Raw genomic sequence first — 27,246 nt, 5'->3', positions numbered from 1 at the left:
ATCATATGGTACACAAATAGAAGTTGAATTCACTTCCCACTTTGAGTCCCACTTTCTTCTTGGCCAAGAACAATAACATAAAAATTTTCTTAGTCTATCAAGTTTTTTTATATCAAGTAATATTTGTTAAAATAAAATTCTTACAATATCAAACACGTTGCTTCATAAATATCTTTTTACTCTTTATTCATGCATTAATCAGGAAATATACTAATTAAAATATATTTACAAGTTTACGGCCATGTAAATAAAATTTCTAATACCTCGAACTAAGAATGTGTGATATGTCAAGTGTGTGAGTGTGTGTGTGCGCCTTTAAAATCATAATACATGGTTTTAATACATATATAACATATTCACTTCATTTGTGAATTGAACCTGTAATATGTGTATTGTTCATAAAAAGACATAAATGTATTATAGCTTACACTACACTTAACCCAAGAATGAAGCTGTGTTTATTTTTTAATTGGTTCTGCACTGGAGAAAAGAAGATATAGAAGAAATGTCTGAAATCCTAGTTACTCACTTTTGCCTTTAGTTGACTCCCTGCTCCCCGCCTGCATCTCCCAATCCTTTTTATCTATTTCTCCAAAGTTGAAATTTAAAGTCTGATTAAAGTTTATCACTACTACATTAGGTAGGCTTCTATAATAGGGTTACTGTGGTTCTGATTATTAAGTACAGTTCTTAGTTTTAGCAAAAAATACATAAAACATTAAAGAGCTGCTCATCATGAAACATGTATAACTTTCTTTAAACAGTGAGAGATATGCAACAGCTTCAACCACTGGGTTAGGCAGCTCTAGATAGGTTCAGAAACTTCTTCAGGTTTCTATTAGGGTAGATCCTCTGAGATCTATTTTAATAGCCTAAGATTGTTTATGACTGCTTTTATTCTATAAATTCACTAAGTATACAAACATCATAAGACTTTGGCTATCAGAAACATACATTCCTTTTTAAGGATCCATGGACAAAATGACAAGAGGTAGAATACCAAATGAAAGAAATATACATTAATTTCCATGACATTTAAGCAAATTTGAATGAACAGAAATATTCCTACCTGGAAGGTTTCCATCAGTTTCGTCAGCACTAGGAAAACTAGCAACACTTGTAGAATCCGAAAGGTCCAGAAGTTTAGCACGCAATTGCTCAATATCACTCTCTTTGCTAGCCAACTGCATCTGAAGCTCATTCTTATGTGTACATTCTTCCACCAATTGCTAATTATGAAAAATTTCAAGATAATACGAAGAGTTAAGATCAAATTTCCAACATTAAGAAATTAAGAATTAATGGAAGTACAAGTAAGTAATCTAAAACAGCTAAAACTAAAAATTTACTAAAAATTTAAAAATTTCACGAACGTTTACTACTACAGACTTTAAAACCACTATAAAAATGCAAGTTCTCTTCCTTAGTAAATACATTGCTTGAATATGCTCCTCCTTGCTTTACATGCGTTTTTTTTTAAAAAAAAAATTTAAATACAAGGCATCAAAAAAACAGAGACAAAAAATAAACACTTATTAAAACAACAGAAAATGCTTTTTTTGGGCTCCAAATAATTTAAAAGCTATGGAAAGCTTCTCAGTCTGGTAAAACCATAAATGATGGAGTCAATGCTTGGGTCTAAGTCTGTCTAAGACCAGAGACCATGTTCTCTATTTTGTGCTATTAACAACCAAGGAAGTATCAAAAAATTAAGTTTGACATTCTGATTTCAGAAAAGTGAGTCCTGATTAGAGGAAACAAATAAGCTCCAATACACCAAAATCTCTATCCCAACTATAGTCACTATATTTCCAGCCATATCTCAATTTCAGTCTGAAACCAAAGAGGCAAAAATCTCTTGGTTGTTCTGCTCAAAGTAGCAAGCAGATGTTAAGATGTTAGTTGGTTGAGCAACTGAGTATTTTCTAGTTTTTTAAGATCATGGTTCATATTAGAGTAATGGTAGAATTGTGGAGAGTATAAACCAAATTATGCATTTTTATATGAAAAAAATCTAATCTAAATAAGATCAATAGATAATAGGCGTATATAGTAATAACAGTTTAAAAAAATAACCCTACATGTGTGCATGCGTGCGCGCGCACACACACACACACACACACACACAATCTTACCGCTTGCATGTCATTTAGTTCTTTTTGATGTTTCACTACCATCTGGTTGAATTTCTCTCTTTCTTGGTTGAGTTCCAGTTGTAGCTTTCGATTTTCCTTTTCTTTCTTTCTCAAATCCTGTGTGTTAGCTTTCTTTCTATCAATTTTAAAATCTTTTCGATTCATTATTTCTGCCAACTTGTTAACAGCCTATTAAAACATTAAAACATTATTAATAGGATCTAGCGTAGCCATCCAATTTAAATCTCCACTAAAAATGTATTTTTTCCTTTAAAATCAGGACGTAGGACTTTTTTGTGCTAAAAATGAGGAAAATCTAATGAAGATTGGGATATGGTAGCCCAAGTAACAACTACTATTGACTTTTTTCATTGTTCAAATGTATGAACAAGACAAGCTTGCAAAAGCATTTATCATTCAACAATTATTCAGTATTTATTATACTGTATGTAGATACTTTGATAGGCATTAGATATAAAGACTGTAAATATAGATATGCCCCAAAGGCATTCTAGTCTGGTAGAGGAGCCAAGCAAACAAGCATTACAGTACTGAGTGGTAAGAAGAGACATGCAAGAGAGTGATAGGAACAGTACCTGGGACTTGGAGAAGCAGGGAAACGTGTGACTGTATATGTTTCTTAAGAAACAAATCGAAGTTGGATAAGCAAAAAAATGATATGAAGGAGGGGATAGGAGAGGAGGATGGCATTATAGTAAGAGTAAACAGTACACAGGCAAAAAGTCCCAAGATAATTTTTTTCCTTTGGACAAGTAGGAAAAGTAGGGGAACAAGGTACCTGACTAAGCCACACTGAGGGGTCCTTTTGAAAGTGAAAAGAAATGTAAACATAGTTGAGGCTAACACATTTTGTCAGAAGGAAAAAATATATTCAAAATGAGTCAGAACTGGTAAAAGCATGTGAAATAGCTACAGAAACTATAAAACATAAGTCATCATACGCTTGGTACTATAGTAATGTTTAAAAAAAAAATAAGCCAGATTTTCCATTAAGACAGAAAAAAGCCCTAACCACTATCATTTCCATGTAGGTTAGGTCTCATCTATGATGAGAAACCCTTGAACATATTTTTTTTTAATGCAGTAAAAGCTTACTTCATTGAACTCATAAGTGCATATTTGGTATTTTTCTAATAGTAACTCTACCATACTAACTACAAGAAAAATCAAATACAGAGATATATTATGAAAAAAGTGAAATGTACTTGACATATCACTCCTCAAAGACCACCTCAGCTAAAGCCTTCTCTTTTCTCTAAATTTCTGAGTGTATATCCTTCTAGACATTTCCCTATGTACTCGTATGTAAGTAGGTTAAATATGTATTTAAATTTAAAAATGGAATCATGCTATACATTATGCAGCAACATGCTTTTTTTTATTTAATACTATTTCATATACCATGGAAATACTATTTCCCCATGCCATTACATGTAAATCTACTTCATTTATTTTGAATGCATTCCCCTGTATGGATGTATCATGATTTCTTAATAGTACATTGATGGATGGTTGGGTTATTTTTATTTTTTCACTGTTAAAAATGTTGCAGTAATTATACTTGTATATATTTCTCTCGAGCATTTATATGGAAGTATTTATATAGCATAAATTCCTAAAGGCACAATTACTGGATCAAAGAATATGCACATTAAAATGCTTTATTTGGTTAAATTGCTCTTATAGTTTACTCACTCAAAAAGTATATGAATAAACTTTCCCCATGTTCTTACGAAAGCTAAATATTTTATCTCATTTAAATCTGCCCATTAAACTGTCAAAAAGATACCTCATTATTGTTTTAATTTCTATTTATTATTGTGGTTAAGTTTTAAAAAAATCTTTAGTGTTTCTTTTTCTCTTAAATGTCCCTTACTTCTTTTTTTTCTATTCAATGGTTTTTTGATTTGCAGATGGTTTTTATATTTATCTACATTTGCTGTAAACACTCTTCCTAGTTTGTTTTTTCTTTCAAGTTACGCTGTTTTGGGCTCTACAGACCGACATTTTTATGTAATAAATGTCAATCTTTTTCTTCATTGTCTCTATTTTGGTATAAAGGTAAGTAAAACCTCCACTGAAGAATTTTCAACAGGTATTAAGTGCATTTTTGAAAGATTACTCTAGTTCCAACATGAAGGATTACTGACATGTAGAGTGGAATGGTAATAAGGAATCTGTTATAATCATTTAATAAAACACAGAAGATATTTATTCTACTGTAAAACTCAATTGAGGTACATAGTACCTTATGAAGAATTTCAACTATTGGTAACTCAGTAAAATGACAAGATACCAAGTTTTAGTGTAAAAAGATCTGATCTAGCTGCATCATTAATACAAAGCAAAATAATACAGCCACTCCTATAATTTCTGTCTTATTCCCAATTTTTCTTTCTCGGCTTCAATCAAGTGTGTTATCTTTTCATTAAGTTGTGCTACTATCAATTACAGGTCTTCTATACAATATAAAACACATTCTTACTAGTCAAACGACTAGACAAACTAGCTTTCTTAACTCAGTTGAAATCCTGTTTCCTGAATGTCTTCTCTATTTAGTGAAGAAAGACTATTACATTATTTGTTCCAATGAAGAGCTTGAATCTTATAACCTCACGTTTAAGAAAAAGTACACAAAGAGCAAATATTAACTTCTGGATATACAATACTCAAATACAAATTTATAGAAAAGGCTGAGTACATGCATACCTGTGTTTTAAGAGTTCGTTCTGTATTGATATTCTTTTCAAAGGCAGCCTTAAGATTACTGATCTCCTCCTCCTTCTTCAATTTATATTCTGTCAACAAATTATATAAAATGTTATTGCATAGCATTAATTTTTGAATTCCAAATTAGCAATGTCTTTTATTATTTACATTAGCATATACTACAAAGGAACTTTTAGTAACTTTTTCAAGATAATTTTTTCATCTTTACTGAGGTATAATTGACAAAACTATAAGATATTTAAAGTATACAAGGTAATGATTTCATATATACATACATATATGCCCATTATGAAAGGATTCTCTTCTCCCCCATCAAGTTAATTAACACATCCATCAACTCACATATTTACCACATTTTTTTGGGGGGGGGAGGGTGAGAATACTTAAGTTCTATTAAGAAAATTCTTGGGCGGCTGGTTTGCATAGTGGTTAGAGCGCAGTGCTCATAACACCAAGATCGTCAGTTCAATTCCCACATAGGCCAGTGAGCTGCGCCCCCCACAACTAGATTGAAAACAAGAACTTGACATGGAGCTGATGGGTCCTCAAAAACATACTATTCCCCAATACTCTCCAATAAAAATTAAAAAACAAATTCTTAAGGCTACAGAAGTTATTTAACATATGAAAACAAATATTTCCAAAACTTAACACACAACATAAATAGCAAAAATTTACTCTGAGCTGATTTAACATGATTGAAAAAAATAAAAACCCTACATACCTTCTTCTGCCTTCCTCATTTTATCAGTTAGCTCTTCATTTTCTTTTCTTAATAATTCAGTATCTTTGGTTAGCATGCTGTTCATTTCTTCAAGCTAAACAAAGCACACAAAGGTTTAAGCTATAGTCTCTTTGCAAGTCTCCTATTTATTGCAATAACCTTTATAAAAAATACTTTGCTTTTTCCATAGGTGAGAACAGGTCTGACACTGCTTAGCTATAAAAATGCCTGGTTTCCAGTTTATGTGGTTATAATTAAAATAAAATATTTATAAACAACTGTTAGCTTCCAAAATTTATTTCAGAGAGTATGTTTGCGCGTGTACATATACACATATATACATATGAATAAAAGGAAGAAAAATGTAACGGAAAGAAAACTAGACTGGAAATTCCAGATGAAGAATCTAAGGCTTGGAGAAGTTAAAGCAAACTGTCAAAACTGTAACTTCTTAGGGACAAAGCTGGTATTTGAATCATAGCACTTTATAGTGGCTTCAAAAGAAGAAAAATCTAACTCTCCTTTCCAGCCCCATGATCTATTGATAGTATAAATTTCAGGAACAGGTAACTGTTTGTAGTAACTGGTTTTTCTATAATGTATTTGTAGATATCCCCAAATAATTTCTCTGAATTTTACAGAATTCTGGCCATAAAAATAAGCTGCAATATATTAAGATAACACAACAAATAAATTTAAACTAAATATTTCTTTGTATAAAATATGTTAAGATCTACAGCCAGAAGGGGGAAAAACCCAATACACTGAATAAAATTTCAATCCTTAACAACCGTTTTGGATTATATAAACTATTTTATCTATGAATACAGATTGACCACTCACTGTATATAAGTAAAGTATAATACACACACACACACACACACACACACACACCTAAACTTTAAGATGTGACCTATTTTGATTTAAATTAATTTTAGTCATATAACTTACCTGACTATTACACTTACCCGAGTAACAGCGTGATCTTTATCTGTAATCTCTTGTCTATTTCTAGAAGCAGCTTTCTTGCTTTCTTGGGTCAATTCAAAGTACTGTTCTTCCAAAAGCCCTCGAGCCAACTGTTCAGACTCAGCTTTTGTTTCTGCTAGATCCAATTGAGTAGCAAGAGTTTCTCTGCAATAGATTTATTAGAGAAATGGATATGAACAAATTGAGTTCATTCTTCCAACTTAATCATATGCTTAAAAACACAATTATATTTAAATAAGAAAAAGAATTAAGTTTCCTAGTGGTTAAAATAATATTTGACTCCATTACTAACTTTCTATAAATATAAGCTCTCACTTTGAAAAACTATAAAAGAACTCTTTAACCTTGTATCTGCTCTGTGCTTAACTAAGAAAAGGTAATAAAGCAATGGTAAGCAGTCTACTTTTGAAAAGGAATTCGTTGTGGGTTTGGAATGGAAGGCAGCATGGCATAGAGGAAAAGTCACTGCCCTGTAAATCACGAGGCTAGATTTGAACCCTTATCCCTATTCTAACACTAATTGTGGAGAGATATTGGGCAAGTTCCTTACACTTCCTGGAGCTCAATTTAATCAAATCTGTAAAATGAGAGGGTTAAACAAAATTATTCTTGAGGTCCCTTCCAGCTCTGAAATTCAATGAGATTATAAAGACTTGTAAATAGATTTGTAAACTTCTATAAACGATTCTATGAATCATTTGGGAATTATATTTTAAGGCTTTTCAGAACTGATATTCAGATCAAGACCAGATCACTCCAGTTTGCCTTTGCCTTGCCGGCTCTTTCTTCCCAGAGAGCCTCTCTTCATTAAGTTAACCTGATCATGACTGTACCCCCTGTATACATTAGGCTCAATAAATGTCTGCCAAGTGAATACCTTCTATCTATTTTCTACTAAGGGAGCGAGGCAAATAGAAATTTCTGTCTCAGGCCTAAAGAGAGAGACATATAATAACTATAAAAAAAAAAGAAAAAAATATATTCATTTATTTATCCAACAAATATGTGAATGCTAAGTATATGTGCCAAACATTGCTATAGAAATTAAGGCATGCAGCAGTAACAAAGTACCTGACCTCAGGAGGCACACATTAGTGGGGTGATGAGACAATTTTTAAAAATGAAGTAACATACAGAATCCCATAGAGAAAAAAGATGATAGAATGAACAATATATAGTAAGCCATACAGAATGATTAAAAAAAAAAAAAGAGGAAGAATGTGGTCATTACATAAAAAAGGAGTCACTATTTTATATAGGGTGATCAGGGAGGCCTCTCTGATAAAATGACATTTGAGAAGAAATAGGAAGCAGGTAAGAGAATGATCCATGTAGGTACCTGGGAATACAGTGTTTAGGCAGAGGAGCCAGCTATAATAATAACAAATACCCTAAAGAAAGCTAATGTGAGCAGAGTGAGAGATGGGGGAAAGTTGTGAAAGACACAGTAAGAGAAAGGGTGTGGGAAGGTGAAGAACAGACATATAAAACTTTCTAAAATAATATAGGGACTTTGGCTTTTACTCTGACTGTTCTGTTTTTAAAATTCTGCCTGCTGTATTAATTTCAGAATTGGAAATGATGACAGTTTGGATCAGACTAGTAAATGCTGTAAGTGGTGAGAACTGATTAGAGTCTAGATACATTTTTTTAGTTATAGTTACGAGGATTTATTGATGGATTGCATGCAGAATATAAGAAAAAATGAGTCTAGGATGACTCCAAGTTTTTGACTTAAATAACTGGGAATAATAGAATTGCCAATACTGAAAGAGGAAAGACAGGGAGGAACAGGTTGGCAAGGTGAGGGAATCAGGAATTTTGTCCGGACATGTTACATATGAGATGCCTATTAAACACTCAAGTGGAGATGTCAAATAGACAACTGGATATACAAGTCTGGAATTCAGGGGAGAATATACTTGTACACTGATGCTATTTAAAGCTGTGAGGCTGGATGAGAACAAGTAGAGTAATCCCTTGGGCCTTCCAAACTTTAAAGGTCTCAGAGATGGAAAGGGACAAAGGAGCAAGGAAGGTTGAGAAAGAGTAGCCAGTTCAAAAAAAAAAAAAAAGAAAATATTGTGTGATGTCACAAAACCCAAGTGAAAAAATTTGTCAAGAGAGAATGAACTATGTCAACTACTGCTGTTAAGTAAGATAAGGACTGAGAATTATTGTCTTTAGCTTTAGGAAGTCACCAGTGACTTTGAGAAGGCTTATTTTAGTACAGTGATGAGTGCAAATATCTGCCTGGAATGAGCTCAAGGGAATGGGAAAAGAGAAATGGCATGTCACTTTTCAGGAATTTTGCTACAAAAGGAAGCAGAAAAATGGGATGGTAGCTAGAAGTGGACATGCAGTTAAAAGAGGGTTATTTTTTAAGGAGATATTTACTGGTATGTTTATATAACAATAGTAATGACTATAGAAAGGTCTGAAATGGAAATACGTTGTCTCCTCTCATCTCATAGACTTGGCATTCCTTAACTTAGGGACCAGCACTATTACCATCAACCCAATTACCTTGGTCAGAAACTTGAGAGTTGACCTGAAATTTTCTCTAACTTTTACCACCAGCCCCCCAAATCTGTAAATCCTATTGCTTCTATTTCCTACTTTTTCCATGCACTTGTCTTTCCTTTTACTGCCAACTTCCATTATAATTTGACATCTAGATTATTTCAATGGCTGTATAATTGGACTCCCTGTATCCAACCAGCTTTGCCTCACTTTAATCCACTCTCCACTCTAAAGAGTGGAGCTTTCTAAAACACCACCTTGTCAATTTCCAGCATAGAAGTTTCTTTCTTCCTTTCTTCTCCTTCTCTTCCCTTCCCTTCCCTTCCCTTCCCCCCCCCTCTCATTTATTGAATACTATATTCTTTGCAAGGCCTTGATCTAGGTGATGTGGATACACAAAAGAGAAACACAACAAAAACAAAACTTCCCACTCTTCAATGTTTGACAATTCCAAACTCTTCAGCATGACACACAGGTTTACCTCTCTAGCATTATGTGTCACCAACTGTCTCCCTAACTAAACCATCTGCTGTTATCCAAATTACAGACTGCATTTACCTATATTTTCCTCTTCCTCATATTCTATCCCCTGGTGAATTCTTCTTTTCCTTAGTTGTCACCTGGGAAATGTTCTCTGAATCCCACATAATAAGATGAGGTATAAACTTTCAATGCTCCAACAGCACTTTGTCACAGCTGTCTACCTTAATTTTTATCTTTCTCCAGCCTAGATTCTGAAGTACTTGAAGGTAAGAACCGTAATTTACTGATAATTATATCACTGGCATGAGGTACAGTAGTTAGCACAATAGTAATGATCAATATATTTCTCTTAGAGAGATCAAACAAGGGCAAACATACCAATCTTCTGAAACAATAGTATGTAGTGGATTCGGTACCCCCATCACAGTGAATGCACACATCCTGGGATTGCATTACACCATAGATACCATACAAATGATAGGCAACAGATTATAATCTACAATAGGAGTCTATCACTGTCACAGAGACTAACCTGGAAATGTAGTTTTGTACCTACTTTAGACTCTACCTAATATATTAAGCTCTAAGCATTGAGTGTCAGTAGTTGCTAACAACACAACAGGCAACCAGACTTTACAAAGTTATATATGAGGCAGTCTTCTCCCCTCTAAAAACCCATCTGAATCTGATTAAGCCTCCAGATTAGGGATGTCCAATTAAACTTTCTATAATGATAGAATGTTCTACACCCGTGTTGTGCAATATGGTAGACACTAATTATAACTATTAACCACTTAAAATGTAGCTAGTGCATCTAATGAACTGAAGTTTTTATTTTATTTAAATGGATTAAAGTTTACATATAAATGGCTACATGTGACTACCATACTGTACAGCACAGCTCTAGATTTAACCGATTTGCAGAAAACACAAAAAGATGATGAAAATGTTCAATTAACTATGGAAACAGAATCAACAAAATCACAACTGAGGAAAACTATATAAGACAAATGATCCAGTTCTTTCAACAAATAAGTGTTAGGACAGTGATAACTCTTGTGGCGGGGAGGGAAGGAGGTATAATTAGTAGAATTGTGAGGTGGAGAGCAAAGTTCCATCTCTTTCATGAGTGGTAGTTATGATATTTGTCATATGATTCATAAAACTGTACATGTTTTGTTAGTTTATGTTTTTGTTTGCTTCAACAGAAGTTAAAAAAATGTTATTTCTTTAAAAGGTGTTTAAAGGAAAACGAGTCACAGTGTCTGTTCTGACACTATCTAGCTATGAGATGTTGGTACACTTAAGTAGCTTAAGAGACCTTAAGGTCTCCTTTTAAGGTTCTAAGCACACATGCAATGGAAATTAACCTGCATAATAATACTAAAAGGAAGACTTTAAATACATTTACATAACAAAATCATGACGAGTATATAGCATGAACTATTTATATACAAATAGGTATTTGAAGATTGAGAGACCCTTGAAAATTTGCTGTCAGTTTAGTGAATCTCTGTATAATTTCTAGTGTTAATGAATTAATAAAAAATTATTTCTTCACCATAAAGGTAAACTTGAGCCTAAATCTAGTTTGACTGGTTCTGAATTAACTCATTAAGTTTTCCTATACCACTGCCATCAGAATATGGCACATCTTTCTATCTTTAAACTTTTCATTTAAGAATGCTTTGTTGTAGCACTGATTCTTGTTCTAAAGTAAAATGAACATACCTCTCATTTTGTAGTTCCTGTATTTTCTTTACATTTTCTCTGTTTTTTTCTTCAATTTCTTCCTTAAGTTCCTTTACCTGGGTTTTATAAAGTGTCTGCAAAACAAGTGATAAGAAGAAACAAATGTTTATGGTGGGTTAATAAACAGTTTGGTAGTTTCTTATAAAGTTAAACAACTATCATATGCTCCAACAACTCCACTCTCAAGTATTTACCAAAGAAAAATGCAAGTATATATCCACACAAAGTCTTAAACGTGCACTTTTATTGCAGCTCTATTCATCATAGCTACAAACTAGAACCCAGATATCCATGAACAAATTTTTTAAATTGTGGTGTATCTGTATCAGCTATAAAAAGGAATGCAATACTGATATATACAACAAAATAAACCTAAAAAATATTAAGCTAAGTTAAAGAAACCAGGCGCTGAAGACTATATATTGAAGGATTCCATGTATATGAAATTCTAGAACAGGTGAAAATAATTAATATTGATACAAAGCAAATCAGTGGCTGCCTGCAGATAGAGGAGGGTGGGGAAGACTGACTGCAAAGGGCCACAAGGGAATTTTTTATGGTGAAGGAAATGTTTTCTGTGTTGATTGTGGTGTGGTCACACAGTATACACATTTGTCAAAACTTATCGACCTATACACTTAAAACGGGCACAATTAATTATATAGAAATTATACCTCAAAAGCGTATTAAAATTATGTTGATTTGGGAAAAATATTGTAAAGAAACTTAGCAAGCACTACTTATTAAAACGTTAGATCAATTCCTGAAGTGAATAATATTTGAGAAACCACTTCTCTTTTGGAAGGGTGGGATGGAGTAATATCCACAAAGATTTATCAAATGTTCTGTTAACATATAAATAATGTATACTTAGAACAATGGTTCTTACAAAATTCACTAAGCTTTTGCCAACTTCATCAATAAATACTTAACACGTATTAGACCCACATTGTGTTAGGTGCTGGGGTCTGAATAAACTTTCAGTTCTGAAGATTCTTTCTTTTCTAAAATTAACTATCCTTTTTACTATAAAATATTTTTTTAAAAAGTTAGGAAGGACCAGTAAATAGTTGTGGAGAACGAATTTTATACTGTACACTTAATTATCCTGCTAAGAAATAGAACTTTTTAGGGGAAAAATACATACATTTTTATGGGATTGCAAATGAAAGAAGAGGGATGGCTTGTTCTAGTTCAAGGGTTTACAATTTGTAACATAAAATAATCCATTTTGCTTTTAGGAATCAGATTCTCATCTCTCTTTTGTCTGACTCCAAATACTAAAATTTATGTATGTAATCAGTGAAGAAATAAAAACAAATCTGACTTGAAATCCTAGATTAAAGAAAACGTTAAATTTGGCTCATAATAACGTATCATATTTAACAATATCTAACCCAATCCTCATAAGCAACAGAATAAATCAGAACTAAGACAGACGCAAGGTCAGGTTTTATATTGTTTTTTATAGAGGCACAATCAAGAATCCATAAGAACCACCATAAGTCACGTGATAGGCATCCCAAAGTATGGAGGTACTAGATAATTACTCTATGGAAGCCTGTGGACAAGAAAATGTGCATGATATTATAGGACACTTTGAACAAATAAGGTTGATCTACACCCAGGGAAAGGTTTTTTCAATAATACTGACTTTTTAAAAAATTTAAAAACATAACTCCAGTAATGGTCTAATAAACCAAGAAATAGACAAAAAAATAGCAAGTCACCCTGTTTATTAGGGGATAAGCAAAACAGAGCATGGAACTCTAAATCATGTGAAAAATCTATACAGCTTTAATGGTATTCAGATTTTTTTCACTGGGGAAACCATTACTTCCAATACTGTTCATTATTGATTTCTAGGGCATGTCGACCAGTACAACCTGAACTGTATGCATTTAATCGCACTACACAAGGCTCGTGGGAAGGGTGACTGCCAGTGTTAACAGTAATGGAGCAGCTAGAGAAATGTTAAGTTTAAATGGTAGAGCACAAGCTTGGCAACCAAAAGAAACAAAAAAATTCAGAGGCTTCAATAAAACTTCAAAGCATTAGCTGTAAATGCTCATCAATAGTAGTAGTGAAAATAACTTGGCCTGTAACAAATAAGAGAGTGATTTTTATGGAGAAAAAGCAAAACAGATGCATAAAATGCAGAGAGCTAAAACAGAAAAAAGCTCCTGAACAATAGTTATACTTGCACCTGTAGTAATTATACCTACAAATGGATGTATGCAGGCTACTGTAATGTGTATACACGAACCACACATAATAATACTGGCACACTAAACCACCCGAGCTTGCTATCATGCAGACAGAACCCTTAACAAAGTCTCATATGTAGCTCTTGTTTAAGGGCAATTCTGGAAATATTTGCACAAAAGTGGTCATTTCTTTACAACTTAACAGATTACAAACTCAGATTCAGACATAAAATGTAGAAATGGCAATATAAACAGGGAGAAAACCACTTCACAGTCATTTGAAAAAGAATCAGTTCACATTAAAAATCTAAATACCTTCTTTTAAGTCAGGCTTTGAAACAGTGTATATGTTAAAAATGATTCTCACCGAGAAATACTGCTCAGCTTCAAGCTGATCTTGAAGTTCCCGCATCTGTCCTTCATTTCCTCTATATTGTCTTCAGATAAAAGAGAAAATAGTAAACAAATGCTATTTATAGTAGACTTTATATTATTCTTTGTTGCTTAAAGTTGCTAGAATGAAAAGGTTTACTAAAATGACCTTTGTTTTTGAAATTCATACTTCATTATGCAGTATTTACTAATTATATTTGGTTAGGCCACACTATTTCCATTTCGCTCCTTATAAAATGAGACCACGCAAAGCAGATGAAACCCTTTTCTACTGATGGTCACTTTCAGAAGACTATTAATTATGGATTAATCCAAATTGCAAAAATAAAAATGATTTCTTTGGTAAATTTTTGTAGAGAAAAGCATTCTTTAGGGATACATTTACAATGTCTTATATAATGTAAACCTTTGAAAACAGAGGACATGAAAATATTTAACACATAAGAATAACTCAGTACTATATTTTATGGCCAATTAAGCACAAGGGGAGTGGTGTGGAAATCAGCAGGTAAGGAATAAGAGGGGAAGCAAGAACAACTGACAAACGAGGCGGAACACAGGCAGCTACATGTATTTAACACACACATAGAAACAACTTACACTGAGAGGAACAGTTGCAGAAAGACACGATACAACTGATTGACACAGATTTTCAAGGATGAACAATTCCATCTGCAGCTATGTTTTCATAACTATGTATTAATAGCTTTGTATTTTCAGCATCTAATAAGGAATACCATCGATAGAAGGTACATAATAAATGTTTGTTGAATGCTGAATTAAAGTTATTTTGGGAGAAGAAAACTATAAAGCATCACTAGCTGAAAACAGTGGCTCTAAAAGGGGAAAAGAATTTCACTAATATAAATCCAATAAAATCAAAACTGACAATTTTTTCCAAAACTTACTGTGCTGTAAATGAAGCTGGCAAATGAAGCTATTATAACAAATTTGGAGGAAATAAAAACACATGACTTGGCATAAGATATGGTACCCATCTTTGAAATTAAATTTCTGAAGCATGTCCTTATACAAATTCTCAAAGTAATACTGACATCTTGCTTTGTCTTCATTTCAAGTAAGTGGGTACATCACATCTCAGAGTAGGAGGAGGAGAAATAAGGGCACTATGCATTCTGAGATGAGTCAAAAGAACAAACAAAACAAACACAGGGTCATCATGTCTAATTCTACTCTCTATAAAATAAACAAACCTTGAACATTTCCTTTAACGTACTGAATTCTTACTAAAAAGAAGGTTATCTCTTGGTTTGTAATTCTAGTGTAAAAAAAGATGACTCCTGTGGATATGAAAAGCATGAGAAAATTGTGTTTTTTCCACCATAAAGACTTACTGTAAAAACCTAGTTGTGATAATCTTCCTTTTTCTTCCTTTAAACATTTATTTATTTATTTAGTAAGCCTGTCCTTCCAAAACCCGAACTCCCTTGCAAACTTTCTTTGCAAGTAAATTATTGTTTCTAAATGCTTTTCTAAATCTTCCTTTTACAAACTCTAAGTATGTAATCTATACGCACACAAATATATAAAACAAATAAGCAATGCTGAACACAAATAGAAATCAACAATGTTATTTTTGAGACTTACTTTGTAAGCTGAGCTAATTCAAATTCTAATAATCTCTTTGCTTCCAGTAAAGTATTTATTTCCTGTTTCATCTGCTTTTCTTGACCTTTTAAATTGTCTGCCTCAAATGCTTGAGTCTTCAATTCATTTTGTAACAACAGTCGCTTATTTGATTCTTGTTCCAATTGCAAGGTAAGATTCTTAACCTATGAATGAGAAGAATAATTGGGATCTTAAATCTCTTGAAATTTATTAGATATTATTTGAAAGAATACTAATCAAATCTCAAGTACATTATAATGCCTTATAAAAATAGAGAATATCAGTAGTCTAAAAAGTTTCCATTGTTCCATGTGTTTATTACTGTAGAATTTACCATTAAGTCAAATTAATTCCCGAATTTCAGATATGAGATCTCAGGGGGAAAAATTTGGTTTCTTTTTACCCCCATCTGCATGGAAATCTGAAGTAGAAGTTGAGTATAAAAGCCATTTTGGAGAAGGGAATATTTCAATTCATCTGTTCATTTGTAAGGGTTTGGGCTCTATCCAGTCTACAACCCTCCAAAGTTGAATGAGGCCTCCCTTAACTTCCAGATGGGATTAGTCATAACACTCCTACAGCACTCAGTACATTCTCTTTTAAATTATGTCATGTTGTAATTACTATTTTAATATCTGTCTTTCCCTCTGGACTGCAAGTTCCACAAAAGTCAAGACCATACCTATATTATTCAGTACCCCAATTTCTAGCACAGAAACAGGCAGATAACACAATGTTAAAAATTTTTTTAAATGGCTGAATACTGTCTTTCATTTTCAACATACATTCTTCCTGCATGCTGGCTCTAATAAATATCTCTAATCTCTCTTCTTTCTAGACCATTCTATATACTACTATCAGATTAATTTCCCTAAAAGAGTGTTTCCACCTAGAGCTCCCATTTTAAGCTTAAAAGACTATCAATACTTAGGTTCCAAGTTTCTCCCATTACTAATCAATATGTTTCTTCTTCATTGGTCAGATCAAGTCTCTTTTGTTTCTCATTTACCTATCTTCTTAAGCACTCAGTAATCACTCTTTTATTGTTATCTTCACTGATAATGTTCCCTCCACTAACTCAGGCTTCTGACTCTCAAACTATTAACTTTTAAGGTCTTCCTCAACCTATAAAATAATGGTAACATTCCATCCCTCCTTTATAGTCTTTCCTGATTATTCTGCTCTTCTTTCTCCATTCTCTAACTTACATATATGGACTAATTACTTTAATCTTACAAATAATTTCTAAAATACATACAGTAAACACAAGGATATGTCATTCTGTCTTTTTATTGTTTTGTGAACGTGTATCCTGTGCTTTCTATCAATCTAAGCCAGTCAAAGCTCTGCAGTTTAACACTTTTTTGAAATCTGTCAGCAATGCTCCTTTTGAGATTACAGGATACTTTACAACAAAGGCAGGATTTTGTTTTGTTTTGTTTTTAAGCAGACGGTCACTTTCTTCAGGGGAGGAGCTATGACACTTCTACAGAGCTGTACTATCACAGTGCAAAATGGCACAGACTCTCTAGTGTGAATGTTCGATAACTATTTGAAGATGAAAATTTTAGGAGCTAGGGATATAGTAGTGACCATATAGCAGTGAACATAGATACACATAGGTTATTTTCATTCAAATTTCCCCAATGCTGTTTAAATGATAGATAATGGCTTTTTAGTCATAGCTCATGATTGTTTCTCTTTTATAAGATGAAAAAAGTCAGTACTGTCTCTTTTTCTTACTTCATCCTCCATCCTTTCTTTATTTTCAGTCAAATGCTCGAGCTTCTGCTGAGATTGTTTCAGATCAACATCTAGCATGGAACATTGTTTCTCAATCTGAACAACTCTATTTTCAGCCTTCTCTCGAGCTTCTCTCTCTTCCTTCAGCTTTTTTTCCATCTCTGTGAAAAAAAAAGTTTCGAATATACATTTAAAGAGACTACTTAATATTTTTCATTTTCATGGGCTATATAAGACAATCTGCTGCCAAAAAAAATCCCTCCTGTTTTTATTCTGGGACTCTAGAAAAGCTGTTCATTATAGAAGTCCTAATGTTAACTGAATTATTTATGTAGTGGGGTCTCTAAAGAAAGTTATAAAACATAATAATAAAATAAAACCTTCTAAATCCAGCCTTTGCCCAATGACATAAGAGATTATTCAGAGCCATTTTCAGACCAGAAGGTGAAAGTATAGCTGGAAAAAAAGTGGAATATAAGAAGAAAAATGGAGATAGTTCGGATAAAAGCAGGAAAATAAGGTTGTGGTTATTAATCTATACCTTGCATTGTTCCGGAAAAGTTTTAAGAGACTTAGGCTATGATAGGAATTCTAACTTATGCAACTCAGATAAACAAGATTTCATGTACTGTAACACCTACACACAGTGAGGCTCCTTCTTTAAGATACGGTAACTAAGGTTCTGAAAGGTCAATTTTCCCATGGTCCTACAACTAGTAAATTGCACCAACAGTATTCAAACTTATTAAGTTTGCTTTCCCACACTCAGAGACTGTCCTCTAGGTGACAAAATGGAAACCATTTGAATGGAATTTCCCCATCTTTACCCCCAAATCTACAAACTTAGCTGCACCAATACATCATCACCTTATTCCCATCTCTCTAACCAAACATAAACTCATCCTCTTCTGTTCTGGACTTTCTTCCTTCAATTATTTCATCTCTTTCTGACTCATCAATTTCCTCCTCCCAACTGAATCATTCCCATCAACACAATAATCTATTATCTCCCCTCCTAAAATATTCTCCAATGATCACACATCCCTCTTTGGCTACCACCCCATCTCTGTTCACAGCCAAACTTCTGAGAGTTGTCTACACTTATTGTCTCTAGTGCCAGATCTACTATACATTTCTCTCTCTCCAATTTGGCTTCTATCTCCACTCTTCCACTAAAACTACTTTTTATGTGGTAACCAGTGACATCCATCCTGCAAAATTCAGAGGACACGTAATACCCATGTCTTCATCTTCACTGACCTTAACAAAATTCAGTATATTGAACCACTTCCTCATTTTTTCAATACTTTACTCTTCAAGCTTCTAATACCATATTCTCTTCGTTTTCCTATTACCCGTTTGGCTGTTCTTTCTTTTGTTGATTTCCTTTGTTGGTTTCTCCTCTTCTACCTGACCCCCAAATGTTAGACTGCCTAAGGGCTCCATTATGATTCTTCTTTTCTTCTGCCCATATTCTTCTTCCCTTTGCTGATTTCATCAGGTTCTGCATATGGCTCCATGTGCATGACCACTAAACTGATACCACTCCCCTGAGCATCAGATTTATATACTAATTGACTATTTGACATCTCCACCTAGACATCAAATATGCTTTTCAAAGTCAACATATCTAAAACAGACACCTTTATTTCCCTCCTATTCCAAACCACTCCTACCTCAGTCAACTCAATGCCAAAATATATTAACATCCATCCAGTTGTTAAAATTAAAACTTTTGAGTCTTTCCTGATTCCTTCTTCTTCCTTGTTCCATTCAATTTATCATCAACTCTTGTCCTCTGTATCTCCACGTCTTTTCAGCTCTATTACCACCAATGCCTACAGCCTGTAGACTTCTACCGTGTTTCCCCGAAAATAAGACCTAGCCGGACAATCAGCTGTAATGCATCTTTTGAAGCAAAAATTAATATGACCTGGTATAATTTAATATAATAAATATAATACAATACAATATAATTAATATAATATAATATAATAAATATAATATAAAATATATAATATAATAAAATATAATATCAGGTCTTATATTAATTTTTGCTCCAAAAGATGCAATAGAGCTAATTGTCCGGTGAGGTCTTATTTTCGGGGAAACACAGTAGCTAATCTCCCTTTTTAAACTGTTATCTCTCTCAAAAGCATTCTCCACACAGCAGCAGGGGTGATCTTTTAAAACCTAAATTACACATCTCAGTATAGCTTAGAACACTACAACAGCATCCCACCATTTTTAGAATAAGAGTGTTGAACTTATAATCAATTCTGCCTGGAATATACTTCCTCCCACTCTTTTTAATGCCTGATTCATTTCAACTTTCAGTTCTTACCACAAATATCATTAGTTCAGAGAGGTCTTTCCTTGGAACACCATCTAATGTAGTATTACCTAGAAACTATCACATTGTGTGTTATTTTATTCATATTAGTGATTGCAATCTCTCCATATTTTAATTTATTTGCTTTTTTGCCTATTTCCACCAACAGAATATAATCTGTGAGAAAGAGTGCTTGTAAGTCTTATTCTCTGCTATATTCTCAGTTGTGCCAGGCCTATAGCAGGCATTCAATAATTAACACGTGAAATAAAAGTAGTTCAATAGCTGAAGAAAGGGGTACACAAAACAAGCAATAAGATTATAAAGATAGGTTAAGTGCTAATTCAGAGATTTCTGTATGTCATGAGGAGTTTGATATATATACCTTGTAAACAGTGAAAAGCCACAAAATGATTTTAAGAAAGACTAGCATAAGATTTGAATTTTAAAAAGATCATTCTGACCTAAGTGACAACAGACTAATGAGTAGAACATCTCTTGGTAGAGTAAAAATTGTCTATTGTAACAGATCGAGCAAAGTGATGATGTCATCATGAACTAGAAGAAGAATAGGAAATGGGGCGGCCCGATGGCTCAGGTGATTAGAATGTGCGCTCTGAACAACAGGGTTGCCGGTTCGATTCCCACATGGGCCAGTGAGCTGCACCCTCCACAACTAGACTGAAGACAACCAGCTGCCGCTGAGCTTCCAAAGGGGCGGCCGGATGGATCTGGCTCAGTTGGTTAGAGCGTGAGCTCTCAACAAGATTGCTGGTTCAACAGCGACTGGACTTGGAGCTGAGCTGCGCCCTCCACAACTAGTTTGAAGGACAATGACTTGGAGCTGATGGGCCCTGGAGAAACACACTGTTCCCCAATATTCCCCAATACAATGAAAAAAACAAGATGACTGTATTTTAAAAAAATTAATTAAAAAAAAGAGAATAGGAAAGGAGGACTAGGTTATATATATCATCTGGAAGTAGAAATACTGAATGATTCCCAGATTTCTAGCTTGGGCTCCTGGCTATTGAAACTACCACTCTCCTTAACCATGATAACATCTCCCATTTATTGAAAAGCTCTCCAGGTACAGGCATTTTACGTACATTTTTCTCATCTAATTTTTTTTCATTAGTCATAGAATGGCTAAGAGGCAAAATAGATTTGTCTTATTCTAAGCCTGGCCTCATAAAAATTATACAGCCATTAACCAGAATAGTGAGAATAGGGGATAAGAAAAGGTTTAACAGATAATATCCTATGTTTCTCCTTGAACAAACTGAATTTAAAGGTGCCAAGTGACAATTCCAGATTGTAGTAGGTTAAGAAGTGAGTAGAAGGTGAGGAAAAGGAAGATTACTCTTTTTAGAAGTTTGGGTATAAAGGGATAAATAAAACAGTGGCAATTAGTAAAGACAGCAGGTTGCTGCAAGGGTCTGTCTTTTTCAACATTTTTTATTGGGGAATATTGGAGAACAGTGTGTTTTTCCAGGGCCCATCAGCTCCAAGTCCAGTCACCCTTTTCAACCTTAGTTGCAGGGGGCGCAGCCCACCATCCCGTGAAGAAACTGAACCGGCAACCTTGTTGTTAAGAGCTTGCACTCTAAACTTAACTGAGCTATCTGGCCGCTCCTCCAGCAGCTCAGCGGTGGCTCATTGTCTTCAATCTAGTTGTGGAGGGTGCAGCTCACTGGTCCCTGTGGGAATTGAATTGGCAATCCGGTTAGAGCTCACACTGTAACCAACGGAGCCATCAAGCCACCAGGGGTTTGCCTTTTTTTAAGGTGGGAGAGACTTGCACATGTTTACAACAATCAAGGATTCAGTGGAGGAGAAAAGGTTGAGGATGAATAAGAGAAAAAGAGATACAGTAGTCCCCCCTAATCCACATATACTATGTTTTTTCCTATATATATACGTATTACCTATAATACAGTTTAATCTATAAAGTAGGCACAATAAGAGATTAACAATAATAACTAATAATAAAATTGAATAATTATAACAGTATACTGTAATAAAAGTTAAGTGAATGTGATTTCTGTGTCTCTCAAAATATCTTATTGTACTCTACTCACCCTTCTTGTGATGAAGTGAAATGATAAAATGCCTATATGATGAAATGAAGTGAGGTGAATGATATAGGCATTGTGATGTAGCGTTGTTAGGCTACTATTGACCTGGTGAGGTTATGTAACAAGCACTTTACAGTTTCTCTTTGGCATATCCAAACTGCCAGCATCACTACTCCTGCGCTTGGGGCCATTATCAAGTAAATAAGGGTTACTTGAACATAAGCACTGCAATATTGCGACAGAAGGCTACGTGACCAATAGGTGGGAAACATACACAGCATGGACACACTGGACAAAGGGATGGTTCATGAACTGGTGAAATAGAGAGGGACATCGCGAGATTTCATCACACTACTCAGAATAGCACACAATTTAAAATTTATGAATTATTTCTGGAATTTTCCATTTAATATTTTTGGACCTCAGATGACCACGGGTAACTAAAACCATGAAAAATAAAACCATGAAAGAGGGAATTACTATAATAAGTTATGATGAGGTAAAAAGAGACTGGATCTGAGTACAGCAAGAACATAACAGCCAGGACAGGAAGAGAGGATCACCCTCCTCTAAGATGAGAGGGAAGATGCTGACGATGGGTAAAGAAGTAGGCTAGGTTAATTAAATAAGAGAACTAGATTTTGAGGAGCTCACAACTATGCTTTCACAATTTCTTTTTGAAATAGGAGACATATTCACCTAAAAGTGGAGTAACAAAAAATGGTATAGGAAGCTTGAGAAGAGAAATAAAAGTCTGGGAGAAGGAACTGATGAGTGATATATAAAAAAACTGATGGCTCAACTGTGGTTGGACATAATGTATTGGGTGAGCGCCCATCTGAAGAAATGAAGAAATGAAGACTGGCTGGTTGGTCTGATCTAGGGGTGTGTTTAGAAGCCTAATACAGTGGAAATACAAAGGAATGAAAAAATTGACGGTACAAAGCAAGAAAGCAGATAAATTAACAAACAATAAGTTCCAGAGTGGATGGGGAAGAAAATAAAGAACTGAGAAACTGGGAAAAAAGAGCGATTCCTCTGACTTTTATAGGGAGTAAAGGATAGTACAGTGAGGGAACTAGAAGGTGAAATTGTGATTTCAAAAAAAGGAGGTTATCAAATAAAAGGAAAAAAAAGGGAAGATATCCTCTTCCTAGATCACTATTTATAATTTTTAAGAATGTATACTACTATAAAATCAAAATTTTTTTAGGCACTATTTAAAAACTAGTCATGTAGAAAATATAAACACAGACACTTACCATACATTGCAACAGACTTTGCCTCTTCAATAGACTGATGTTTGTCAGTTAAACGAGCTTTCGTTACTTTATGTTCATTTACCTCTTGTTCTAATCGTTGTTGTAATGATTTAAGCTTGTAGTTTAAATCTATCTCTAAATTATTCTTTTCCTGTAAAATGAGAATGAGAATCATGTAATACTGTTCAAAAGATACATTATTAAATTTTACTTTATTTAATATTCCACAAGAAATAATGTATGAATCAACTGGCCTGAAATGTGACATTATATTTCTTAAATATTTTTATTCAATATGTAAGTTTATTTTTGATACTTTCTTGTATATTTCACATTGTCTGTAATGTCTTTTAAAATCACAATAAGCACATATAACAAAAAGCGAAATATCATTTTTCCCTTACCCTCCCCCCAATCCTACTAGTTCCCATTTGAATCATTAAAGCTATGGCTGATGGCAGAACAAGGTTGTGGTGGTGGTGGTGATGTTCAGGAGGGTTCATTGCTAAAATCAGAAATAAATAAGACAGTTCTTCACTTCCTTTAAAAATTCTTACTACTGCTCTTTTAAACAATTAAATTATGTCTATCTACATTTGCATCTATAGCTAGATTTATGTTGCTTTGATGAAAAGGCCAAATCAAGTTGTATTCCATTTCTGTTTGGGTGCTTCTTCTAATCTTCATTCATCGTATTTCTACACCAGACTTCTACATCAAAACTATTCTGATTGTCACAAAACATGTTCAAAGGATAAGATAACTGGTAGATTGTCTCATCATTTATCTGAGGATCTAGGAAACCTACAACATTTCAGGGAAGCATCAAAAAAGTGAGAACTAGATCTGTGTATTATCTATTTAATCTTTTTGTTTGTTTAACCTGTTTGTTTTAAAGCAAGGTAGGGACAAGCAGATAACCAATGACATTTTTCATTGTTAAGAAAATTCTACATGTAAAGGCCAGTTTGTGCATTTTCTATTTTGCTAACTCTTACCAACAAAATAGAAAAAGCATACATGGTCTATATATTGATCCTTTGTTTTCCTTCTTCGTAAGGCTAGTAGTAATAAGGTTCAGCACATTCATGTTACCCATATACAAAAAATTGGAAAAAGATTCTGTATAAAAACGTGTTTCCAAACCAAAGCAATTTGTCATGATCAGATAATACAAAACAACTAATACCCTTCAAGGGTAAAAACAAAAATAATACAATAAAAAGCCCTAACTAAGACACATGCTCCCATCCCCCACAACCAACTAATCAATCATAAAAACTTTTAGAAACATAATATATAAATATTAGAAATGAATGCTATTTTATAAAACCACCTTATAATATTTGGTAATCAGTAAATACTATCTCATAACTGGTAATGTTAAATCATTTACCTTTTCTGAATGATTAAGCATGTCTTGGGCCTCTTTTCTTTCTTCTTCTACTCTTTCGAGATTATATTTGAGATGCTTCACCTCCTCTTGTAAAGATGTAATTCGAGCTATCAAGTGAGAAAAAAGTTCGAGTTACATGGTTATTAAAACAAGTCTTTTTGTTCAGCATGACCATTACGATAAAAAAAAAAAAGTTTTAAATGTCCTGATCAGGTCGCTTCTTTTCTTGGTAGTACATACAATAACTATAATATAGTAACCAAAATGTTAATCTTAATTCAAGTGCATCTTCATTTCACATTTGGTCAAAGAGATGGAGACTGGGCTTGGTCCAAAAATCAGAGCTGAGTCTTTATTCAGTGCTTTTCTACCATCTGAAGAGTGAGACCCGTCAGTTAAATTAAGGCAAGTATTTAAGTCCCTTTTATGTGCCAGACATTCTAAAAGTATTTAGCTACTCTTAAATTAATGGAGCCAAACTTCATTTTTATAGAAAACTAAGTTCTAAGGAATCCAAGTGCCCTAACAAAGCTTAGTTTTAACCCACCTGAGGCTCACAACATGCAATGGTAGCACTCATATTTAGTAACTATCATTAAAATAACATGCTTTATGCCTTAAAAAATTTTAATGCGTAAGTATTTAACAAACACAAATATCTAATACATGTAGAATTTAACATATAATTCTAGACTATTTTATAGTCTAGTTCAAAGGTAAGGATCTATTTTCTTATTTTGTAATTCAAAGTGGCCTAGGATTTGGCAGGGAAATGGATAAAGTGCCATGATAGACCAAAGAAAGTTTTGTACTTCTTAAAGTTCAGTGTTTAACTTGTACTTGCTGAAGTCTTCACTCTACCTGTTTCCCATATTTTAGTGTTTCTGAAGCAGTTCTTTAATGAACCAATGAATATTAAATCTTTGGCATCTGATAATACTTGTCTGCTACAGAGCAATGAAACAATTTTACTTATAAGCGCATGCATGCACACGATAATGGCATTATGTTCATAGAGGAGAAACACCTGCCAGTTTCTTTCACATGATTGGGCAAAAATATAAAGTCTGTGTTTGTATGAAGAGAGATAAAGTAAATGTGGCAAGATGTTTAAATGTTAAAGTACTATTAAAAAATGCTTCTTCCTGTATTTATAATAAAAAATTTAAATCTGTAGAGATAGTAAATTCAGATTAAACTGAAATTTTCATATAAAAGTTTATATAAACCAACTCCCAACAAGACAAAGTAATGAAAACCTTTTAATTCATTACAGATTTCTAATAACTGCATGCAAGACATGTTAAATAAAATATCCTCATTTATTTTATTTTTAAAAATATGCTAGGAAGAAACCAACTTGTCTGTGCAACACATGAAAACAAAAAAGCTTCCTATACAAAAATATACATAAATACATAGTGGAAGGAAAATACCCAAAATATCAAGTATCATAACCTAAATGGAATAAAAGTTCTAGAAGAAAATAGGGAACAGTGTCTCATGATCTAAGCAACGAATTTAATAGGCCACACTAAATACAGCACTAACCATAAAATAAGTGGACTACATTAAAAATAAGTAACACATCCTGTTCATCAGCAGACAACATTGAAGAGTGAAAAGGCAAACCACAGAGTGGGAGAGGACAATTATGATATATATACTTGTATCTAATAAAGGACTAATATCTAGGAGGCATACAAACCAATAAGAAAAAGACAAACAATCCAATAAAAATATAGGCAAAAGACTTAAAGAGCACATCACAAATTGCCAATAAACATGGCACACTGCTCAATCTTAGACACCAAGGAAATACAAATTAACCCATAAGGAAACACTGTCACATACCACCAGAATGGCTAAAAAACATCAAGACTGACAATACTCAGTTGGGATAAGTTTTGTCCTTGATGAGGATGTGGGGCATCTGGCATTCTGTCATATACTGCTGGTGAATGTAAATTGGTACAGCTACTTTGAAATGCTTGGAAATACTTACTTAAAGCCAAGTATACATACACTCTATGGCTCTGCCACTCCAAGGTGTATACCAACAGCTACCACATGTATAATTACCAAAATAATATGTACAAGAAAGTTCGTTACACCAATATTCATAATAGCCCCCAAATGGAAATAATCAGAATATCCATTTGTCACAGAATGATTGATTAACTGCAGTGGTCATATAAAATAAATGGAATATTACACAGCAAGGAAAAATAAACTATTGTCATATACAACAACAGGGATGAACCTCACAAACAATGTTGAATAAAATAAAACAGACACAAAGGAGTGTTTAACTGCATGATTCCATTTATATAAAGTTAAAAAAACAAGCAAAGTTAATTTATGGTGTTAGAAGTCAGAATAATGGTTACTCAGGGGAAAGAGGTTTAGTGACTAAAAGAAAGCACAGGGGGGACTCCTGGGTTGCTGGTAATGTTCAGTTTTATGAACAAAATCTAGATTCTTGTTAAGTGGGGGTGTGTTCATGTAAAAAATTCAAATATATCTTTTATTTATTTTAATATGTGCATATATGCTAAGTTTTAGCCAAAAAAAATCTCACTTAAAAAAAAATCTAAATATGTTAAAATCCCCAAAAATATGAAACCTACAATCTAAATTTGAGGCCCACCAACTACATGCAAAATTTTTTTAAAAACTGGATGGGCAAGACATAACAGGAAAATGGAAAATAAGGGAAAAACCCTCAAGGTCAGATGCATTTAGTATCATTTACAACAATATAATTGTAATCCAGTAAGAAGATATAGAAATCATAAAACCTTAACACACCAAACAAATAAATATATATAAAACAGAGTATTTATGA

General features: G+C 33.5%; 1 protein-coding gene across 5 annotated transcripts in view; it reads right to left on the bottom strand.

The window, feature by feature from the left end:
- The window catches only part of ROCK1 (Rho associated coiled-coil containing protein kinase 1), a 149,219-nt gene that overhangs the window by 15,082 nt on the left and 106,891 nt on the right, over positions 1 to 27,246 (bottom strand). For all 5 annotated transcript variants that reach the window (XR_013995286.1, XR_013995287.1, XM_081078778.1 and 2 more), the window contains 11 exons: positions 24,399 to 24,505; positions 23,003 to 23,153; positions 17,331 to 17,491; positions 15,567 to 15,751; positions 13,933 to 14,002; positions 11,338 to 11,432; positions 6,579 to 6,744; positions 5,611 to 5,704; positions 4,866 to 4,954; positions 2,136 to 2,324; positions 1,070 to 1,229 (listed from right to left, as the gene is read on the bottom strand). Coding sequence is in view for 3 of the 5 variants with exons in the window: in XM_081078778.1 (XP_080934904.1) it covers positions 1,070 to 1,229; positions 2,136 to 2,324; positions 4,866 to 4,954; positions 5,611 to 5,704; positions 6,579 to 6,744; positions 11,338 to 11,432; positions 13,933 to 14,002; positions 15,567 to 15,751; positions 17,331 to 17,491; positions 23,003 to 23,153; positions 24,399 to 24,505 (1,467 nt within the window). In the remaining 2 variants the exon portion in view is untranslated. The remainder of the gene's footprint in view (positions 1 to 1,069; positions 1,230 to 2,135; positions 2,325 to 4,865; positions 4,955 to 5,610; positions 5,705 to 6,578; positions 6,745 to 11,337; positions 11,433 to 13,932; positions 14,003 to 15,566; positions 15,752 to 17,330; positions 17,492 to 23,002; positions 23,154 to 24,398; positions 24,506 to 27,246) is intronic.

This window comes from Rhinolophus hipposideros, assembly GCF_964194185.1.
Source record: "Rhinolophus hipposideros genome assembly, chromosome: 17".
NCBI lineage: Eukaryota > Metazoa > Chordata > Mammalia > Chiroptera > Rhinolophidae > Rhinolophus > Rhinolophus hipposideros.
The sequence above is the reverse complement of the archived record's forward strand: the minus strand, read 5'-3'. Positions and strand labels throughout refer to the sequence as shown.